Source organism: Xiphophorus hellerii, chromosome 5 (genome assembly GCF_003331165.1).
Source record: "Xiphophorus hellerii strain 12219 chromosome 5, Xiphophorus_hellerii-4.1, whole genome shotgun sequence".
Classification (NCBI taxonomy): Eukaryota; Metazoa; Chordata; class Actinopteri; order Cyprinodontiformes; family Poeciliidae; genus Xiphophorus; species Xiphophorus hellerii.
This window is the reverse complement of record NC_045676.1, coordinates 23,995,685-24,003,848: the sequence shown is the minus strand read 5'-3', so window position 1 is coordinate 24,003,848 and position 8,164 is coordinate 23,995,685. Positions and strand designations below refer to the sequence as shown.

Below are 8,164 nucleotides of genomic sequence, written 5' to 3'. Positions count from 1 at the left end.
TAGATAAAAACTAAAATTAGCTTACCTAAACATGGTCGTCTTCAAACTCATCCACCACCCTTATTAAATAAGTTCCCCCTTTCTTTCTAAGAGGTCTTGTACGAAATGCTGTTCCCCTGTGAAAATCTGTTCCCCCTGTGTTGGGAGCGCCATTACAGCCAGAGAGGCGGATCTGACCATTTTCACGGCTCTTCTGCTCGATTTCTCGGTAAAACAACTCATATAATCATGTCAAGGTTGTAACATTCAGTTTAATTGGCAGCTGTTGTTTTGAGAAGCAATAACAAAATTGTAAAATAAATAAATAAACGAGGTCTTCTTATGCTGTTTTGTGTTGTTATTTTAAACCCCAAGAGAATCGGTCTTTTTCCAACTTTTGTCACTTAAGCCTGACAAATAAAAGTAAGTCACCAAACACAGTTTTCCAACACGTAGTGTGTGTTTCTAATTTTTCATTGCTGATATAAGAGGATGGAAGCTGGCTGATAGCAGGGCACAAAAATTAAGGCTTCCTGAAAAGACGAGAGTGTAGTCTATTTACTTACGGTAAATAGTCATGTTGTAGTCTATTTACTTACGGTAAATAGTCATGTTGTAGTCTATTTACCATAAGTAAATACCAACATGGATGAGTTCTGAGTTGGTCTGAACTTCTCCAGAAACCATCAAAGGGTTGCTGGAAGATAAAGCAAGAAAAACATGTTTTAATACATGAGATAAGCAGCACATTAAACTGTCAGTTAAAGACAGACCGGATGAAAAGGACAGATTTAGTGGACAGACACTCTCTCTGACCTTCCTTCATTGTAGCTGTCCTCCTGTCTGTCTGTTAGAAATGGACAGGACAGATACAGAGAGACAGGCAGAGAAAAAGCCCAGTTCTCTGGAGTAAGAGAACTGGGCTTCAAGCAGCTTTACCGAAGCAAGCTGAATGAGGATGACATGGAGATGGAGACCAAACTGAGCATTGTGGATGAGGCCATCAGGGATTATGACTACTGATTGCTGGTGAGTGAGCATGTTGCCTGTTAGCAAATTTATTGAGGGAAAAACATTAAACATAAAGTAGTTTTGTTTTATATCAATATACAAAGAGAGTGTGAGGCTGTCTGAAGATGCTCTGAAAAATGTGTATTTGTTAAACAATAAAAACTTTAAATGTCACAATTGCTCCTGGATTTTTATCGCAAACATACAGTACAACTTTCTCTTATAGGGGGGAGGCTTCAGATAAATTCTAAATGCATCGTTTAAAACTCCCCTTAGGCTTTTCCTTCTTTAAGTTGCAAAACAGACTGGACTGGAGACTCAGCAGTGAAGCTTTCAACAAGAAGGGACAGAGCAGGATGAACTTCTTGATGAAACTGAGGTCCTTCAGTGTTTGCAGCAAAATGCTGCAAATCTTTGATAAGTTTGTTATTGAGAGAGTCGACTCTTCTGCTGTAATCTTTTGGTGCAGCAGCATCAGAACCAGAGACTTTAAAAGGCTCAACAACCAGATAAAGAAGGCTGGAGATTTATGGAGCAACGGGGGAGAAACTTGGATAATATGACTTACAAAATGTCCTTCATGATCAGTAAAGTATTTCTGAATTAAATCATCATAAATTATGCAAAATGCATAGTTTTGTGTGCATACCGATATTTTAAGATTCTAAGGGGACACCTTGCTCTTAAATTTTACAAACAATTTACCATGGCTGACTGGCTTTAGTTGTACATATAGTCATGTTTCAGAAATCCAGAAGATTTGCAAAAAGAACCCTTTCACTGGCATGTGTAAGATATTTTGCAGAAACCTGGCTGCCAAATTTATTTACTGTGGATTTGTCAATGGTAGCAAATACTTCACTAGGTCTGATAGACACATCTTCAGAAAAAGTGTATTCAACTTATTTATTTTTGCACAATTAATAAGATCAAAATAATATTTCCTACACTTGTTATTCCATTTGTATTAGCTGGTGGGGACATTTTACCATTGTTCATTCCATACATTCATTCTCAAAACTTACCTTGGTGGAATCGCCACTCACAATATGGCGGACACGCCGGCGAGGCGACAAAGTGATGCGTCACGTCATCTAAACTTCTTCGCTGAAACTCGTGATTGGTATAGCTTTTAACCAATCATCTTCCATCTGCCTTTCCTTCTCCTCGATAGGCAGGCTGCGCACTGACAAGGTAAACAAAGCTTCTCAATTTCATATTTTCTGCAAAACACGCTAGGGCGAATTTCACGTGTTGGGGAGATAACGAATGAAAGTTACTTTTTGCACAATTTTCATGTTAACAGACTTATTAATGTGCTCTCAACATGACGTCCAGTGACAGTTTTGTAACTGTCCCCCAAATGTGAGGTGCTGCTCATGTAATGCCCACTACACTGCAACAGTTTAACACAATACTGAAGGAATGCCAAACAACGATATTATCACACATGTAGTTTACAGGAACAACACAATAATTCCCCACAGCTTATATAAACCTGAATAAACTGCAGCCATGTAAAACGACACTCAGGAGTTCCTTTACCGTAATACACCACAAACAACGGATCTAATTTTTAGCCTAAAGCAAGCCGGTTGTGTCTGCTCACTTGACTGCAGTAGCATGTAGTAGGTAGTAGTAGAGCATGATGTCCTGGAATTATTTGGGCACAATTTGACTGTTCTGTAATTCAAACTTTAGAGTTGTGAAATCACATATTTAAGTGTTATATTATTATATTCCTGTCTCAATAAGGTGGCAACTCTGAAAACTAGAAAAGATGGATAGCAATTCAATCTCTGAACCCAAATCCAATGGAGTGAAGAAAGGAGGAGCCAGGATCATTGTGGATGACAATGATGAGTTTCTTAGGTAAAGTCCTAACAGGGCCTTTCATCTGAAATACCTACACTATGGTGAGATGTTTGACGTGTTAATTATGTCTCTGTGTTTCAAGTCCAACCGACCTGTCTGAGATGTTAGCTGAGGGCACCAAGGAGTCCCATGATCGAGCAGAGAACTGTCAGTTCGTCAAAGATTTCCTCAGGGGTCGCATCATCAGGGATGTGTTTAAGGTTGGCTTGAAAAGTACACATGCTTGACATGTTCAAAATACACAGGGCCCTGTGATTGAAAATGGTTGTACTTTCCTTTAGAACCATGTCTGTTTTTGTTTTTTTTACCACTTCTGCATATATAAGTATTTACATTTCAGATACAGAACTTATTAAAATTGTCATTGCATACAGTTGTTCTGAGCTATGTGCAAGTTTAAATACCTCAAGCTCCATCAAACTGGTTTACCAAACAAACATGGAGATCAGTTTTCAAACATCTGAGTTTTGGAAACTAAGCCATTTTGGTTCGTTTAGGGAGGGGTGAATGCGCAATCAAACTCTGGTCCGCCTTCACACCTAGGTGGACAGTTGATTTCTCTGTTCGGTTGAAATGAACTGTGGTGCGGTTCAATAGCGGACTGGAGACTTTCTTTTGCTCTTGGAAGCATTGTGGGTAAATACAACCAAAATAATTATGCAAGTCTCGTGCTAGCAGGAGAAATTGGTCGTGGTCTTTTGCCAAAGACGAAAGAGAAATCGTACAAGTGCTAAAATCTGATGCCACTCCATTTTTGTTTATGTTTTGTGAAGAATGAGGTTGCGCTCATGTCTTCTTCAGAGGTTTTTGTGTCATTTCCTTCAGTGTTTTTGGTACCACAGACCATGGGGTGGACAAGTTTTTCAAGGGTTTGGATAATTTGTCACAATGCAGTGGGAAAGTGAACCATACCACTTTCAATGTAGTAATTATGGTCCCCAGTCAAACCTGATAGTCTGTTGGACTATCAGCTATGAAAACACACAGAGTTTAAAGCAATTGTGCGCTTCTTTTTTTTCTCTTTATATTCAGAGAGGCACAGTAGCTTTGTACTTCGTCTATTCAGCGATGGAGGAGGAGATAGAGAAGAATAAGGATCACCCTCACATCGCTCCAATCTATTTTCCTGTGGAGTTGCACCGTTGCGAGGCACTGGCCCGGGACCTGGAGTATTTTTATGGAGCAGACTGGGAGAGCCAAGTGAGCACAAAGCACAGTTATAGTTCACTTTCTATGTAGCTTGTTTTCATTAGGAACATTAATTCTCTGCAGCAAATTGTGTTTCTATCAGGAAGCTCTCACCACTGAAAAGCAAACTTGTCACGGTGGCATTCTCTCCGGCAGATCAGCCTCTCTGCAGGCACCAAGCCTTACGTGAACCGGATCCACGAGGTGGGAGAGGCAGACCCGGTTCTGTTGGTGGCCCATTCCTACACCCGCTACATGGGGGATCTCTCAGGAGGACAGATCCTGAAGAAAGTGGCCCAAAGGGCTCTGAAGCTGCCTGCATCGGGAGAGGGTCTGAACTTCTACCAGTTTGAAGGAATCACCAGCCACAGGGGCTTCAAGCAGCTTTACCGCAGCAGGATGAATGAGCTGGAGCTGGACCTGGAGGCCAAACAGAGGATTGTAAATGAGTCCAATAGGGCGTTTGGATTCAACATGATGGTGGGTGAGCAGGATGGTTCCAATGAAGCTGTAACTAGAAGGCTGAAGTTAACGGGGGGATTATTAATTCTTTAATCAGGTCTTCTCAGAGCTCGAGGAAATTGGAAACACCATCGAAGAGGAAGTCCAAGAGGACGGCTTTGGGCATGGTCATGCAGAGCTCATTCAAGAGGCTGATTTCAACAAGTGCCCGTACTATGCAGCTAAAATGGGTAAGGTGCCTTTGCTGTTCTTTAGTGTAAATTGATAAGACAGGCCAATAGAAATCACCACACAGCCTTGAATAAACATCACTTCAGTTGAAGCACTTTCTTTCCTGCAATTTATTTTGAAGTGTAACTTTTCCAAAATGATTAGCTAGTCCTCATAGCTAAAGCCTTATGAAAAATTTCATACCGCAAACTATTTTCAAAGTACAACAATCATTTTTATGTGATAGAATAACATAAAGCAGCACATAAAAACAAAACAGAAGAAAAAAACAGAACTTTTGCATAATTTTAAATGAAATCTAAATAGTTTGCAGCTCATCTATTTAGCCCCCTTTATTCTAAAACTTCTTAGAATAAAGGACACAATTTATTAGATTTCAGTCATTTTGGAGTTGTGGATAAATATGGAAAAACAAAATATGAGTCTTGAAAACAGTTGTAGTTCCAAGCTGTACTTTCTATCCCATTGTCTTAAATGTTGACATTCGTTCATTTTTATACCTCTTTTTATTGTTTGCTTTGTTTTTTATCTCCTTCTGTTTTAACTTTTTTACTTCGTTTCTCATTTTCTTCATTCTTTTGTTTCTGCCAATATCTCCTGTGTCCTCCCCTCTTGTTCTTCATTTTTTCCTTCTTTTCTTTCTGTGCTCATATTTCTGGCCCTCCTAGTGTCATTTATTTATTCCCTTCTTCAGTCCTCCCACACTATGCCTTTTTAACTTCTGTGTTTCATCTTCCCTTCCTTGTCTTCCCTCCTCTTTTTTTACTTCCTTCCTTGTGTTCTGCCATTCCTTCTGTCCTTGTTCCACACATACTTGAAACTTGACCCCTGTAAAAATATCTGTTATATTTTCAAATGGCTTCAATGTAGCTCAGAATTCTCAAAAGTGTCTAAAAATGCCTGCATGTTTTAAAGCAAATGTATAGGAACCCTGCTTTTATTCATTCAAAAGTGAATGCTTTTGCAGAAAGTTAACACTGCGTATCATTGAACACATCATCTCCGTGGTAAAACGTGATGGCAGCATCATGCTGTGGAGACGGAAAAGTTAAAGGGGTATTGAATGTTGACAAGATAGTTTAAAGTACTAAACAATGCGAGTGTCAATGTGGTTTATTCCTCCTCAATGCAGATTAGATTTATTGTTCGACCCAATGTTGAAGTGATGTTGGATGACTAAAACAGTTGTTTCATTTACTGCTTGGTGGAAGATCTATTATATAAACAGTTCTTTATTTACTTGACATTTTTGAACTGTCTGTTCTCCGTGCCTAACCTTCCCCCTCTCCTCTGTCCAGCTGCAAATGGGAATCCAACCTATGCCTTCCAGTTAGCCAAGACGCTTGTGGGTCATCTGCCCTGCCAGGTGGCGCTGGCTGCCTGGGTTGCCATCTTTGCTGGCTTTACAGCCTGGTACCTTCTGTAAGCTCAGGCAACTTTCTTCAGCCTTTAAAAAAAGTTCAGGATAAAATGGCTGTTTAAACCATGTAAAATTTGTGTGAACTCAAGTTACTTTTTTGTTTTGTTTTTTTGAGCGACTTCACTTGTAGGACTGGAGTTAGTCTAAGAAGATATTACACGTCGCATGACAGTGAGTTCTTCCTCCATGGTGCTTTGTTTTTTTTATATCCTGTATTCTGTGGGCATACAATTATGAGAAACTTTGTCATCTAGAGAACAGCTAAAAGTTTAAACTTGTGACATATCCAAAATCATAAACTGTATTTAATGCAAACTAGTTGTAAAATAATGAAGAGTGTTATGTTGTTTTAAAAAATGTTCTGTGCAAATGTGTGTGCATGTGTAAAAGTAAAAATCCTTAAATGCCACTACAGCAGCATACAAGCTATTTCTTAAAAATGGTGAGAGACTGATAGGATTTCTAAATCCCCAAGAATTTTCATCTTTATACTATTTATTTTCAATAACAGTCAGTGCAAACAATATGTGTGATTGTACATTCATTCCATTTTCATCAGTCCAGTCCTACTGTCCTATCGATTATGCAAGCAACTACTGAAAACTTCCGAAAACTTTCTCAAAGCCTTGCTTATCCACGACTCGTCCAAAACGAGTGGAGAAATAAAATGTGTCTGGACTGCTGTATCTCTTCAGTTTCAGTATAGTCTCACTTGCAGAGTCTCCAGTATCCGCAATGGTCATAACGTCTGACACAGGAAGGTAGATGTCTTGACGTTTACCCCAGAAAGTGAGGTGAGAAACTTTGAGCGTGGTTAGGGATGGGTCCAGGTACATCATTCCCACAACTCTTCTGAAGAGGTGACTGGCAATGTAGAGCATGCCACCAGCAAAAAGAGCAATCCCAGTTGAGTAGCTGACTAGAAATAGGGAGACAATTCCTTGGAAGTAGAGAAAGTACACCGGGGGCAAGAGGATCAAAGTGACTGCAGTCTGAAACAGCTTGAGCCTGGACATAGCTCTCAGGAGCCTAATATGAGGCAGGGTGTAAATCATAGAGTATTTCTGTGTTGATAGGTCAGAGTATCTGACCAGGGTTGTGATTTTTGGCGTGAGGGTTCCATGACAGCTTTGAAGGAACGGAGTGTGAGCTGAACGAGGCTGATAGCAGCCCGAGAGAAGAAATGATCTTCTGGTGCAGGTCAGGGCCTGAGAGGTGAACCTGGTCAGAAATACTGGTCTGATCTGTGGGAAATAAACATTTATTAGAAAAAAACCCCAACTGTGTAGCCCAACTGTGAAAATGCCCGATTTAAAGCAAAACCTTCACAAATCTAGAGTAGTCCTTGATGAAACAGCTAGTAGCTTGTAACCAAGGCTGATTTTTAATTCTCTAAACCTTCATGGGAAAATCACTTGTTTTACTTGACTGTCAACATGCACTCATTTTACGTTATGGTCTACAAACATTAAGAATTAAGACAAGAGCTAGAAAAATATGAAGTATTCGGTAGAAAGGCAAAGTTTTATGTAAGCTGCACTTGTAATTATGAATGAGATGCTAACCTAGACTTAGCTAATAAACTGGACTTTACTTTTTGTTGCTAATTAAATAAAATAATATTATTAAAATAATATAAATGTCTCACCATGATGCTCATCACGACTGACGAGCGTAGTTTTTTTTTTTAAGAGAAACGAAAATGAAAACAAAAGGAGAGATGACCAAAGTCAACCTGAGTATGCTAGGAGCATGCTAATATGAAGCTCACCTACTGACCGACCCGGAAGAACTTAACAAAACAAGCCGTCATTGATTATCCAAATATTTTTCCCCTTTATGGCCCTGTGTAAAGACATAAAGTCAAAAATATATTCGATGTTATCTGCTTTATTACTGCTGCCATTATTCCATATATAAAATAACATAACAGGCTAGCGCAGGTAGCACGGAACTGCTGGACGGCCACATCCGGTTGGGAGGTGCAACCTCAAAGTG

General features: G+C 39.6%; 2 protein-coding genes across 2 annotated transcripts; one reads left to right on the top strand and one right to left on the bottom strand.

Annotated features, from left to right (window-relative positions):
- The first annotated feature begins 2,118 nt into the window (after positions 1 to 2,118).
- Positions 2,119 to 6,575, top strand: hmox2a (heme oxygenase 2a). Its single transcript, XM_032563254.1, has 7 exons — positions 2,119 to 2,184; positions 2,746 to 2,862; positions 2,948 to 3,065; positions 3,898 to 4,065; positions 4,210 to 4,533; positions 4,613 to 4,745; positions 6,045 to 6,575. Exons 2-7 carry the CDS (start codon positions 2,771 to 2,773, stop codon positions 6,170 to 6,172), a joined length of 963 nt encoding a protein of 320 aa, XP_032419145.1. The 5' UTR covers positions 2,119 to 2,184; positions 2,746 to 2,770; the 3' UTR covers positions 6,173 to 6,575.
- A 55-nt stretch (positions 6,576 to 6,630) lies between these two features.
- tmem186 (transmembrane protein 186) lies at positions 6,631 to 8,127 on the bottom strand. The gene is made up of 2 exons (XM_032563255.1): positions 7,815 to 8,127; positions 6,631 to 7,410 (listed from the first exon to the last, which is right to left on the bottom strand). Exons 1-2 carry the CDS (start codon positions 7,824 to 7,826, stop codon positions 6,760 to 6,762), a joined length of 663 nt encoding a protein of 220 aa, XP_032419146.1. The 5' UTR covers positions 7,827 to 8,127; the 3' UTR covers positions 6,631 to 6,759.
- Positions 8,128 to 8,164: the final 37 nt, after the last annotated feature.

Excerpts from the sequence above, each read along its gene's own strand:
- hmox2a (XM_032563254.1), top strand. The coding sequence starts at position 2,771 with ATGGATAGCAATTCAATCTCTGAACCCAAATCCAATGGAGTGAAGAAA. Across the intron at positions 2,863-2,947 it reads GACAATGATGAGTTTCTTAG|TCCAACCGACCTGTCTGAGA; the intron begins GTAAAGTCCTAA and ends CTGTGTTTCAAG. Across the intron at positions 3,066-3,897 it reads TCATCAGGGATGTGTTTAAG|AGAGGCACAGTAGCTTTGTA; the intron begins GTTGGCTTGAAA and ends CTTTATATTCAG.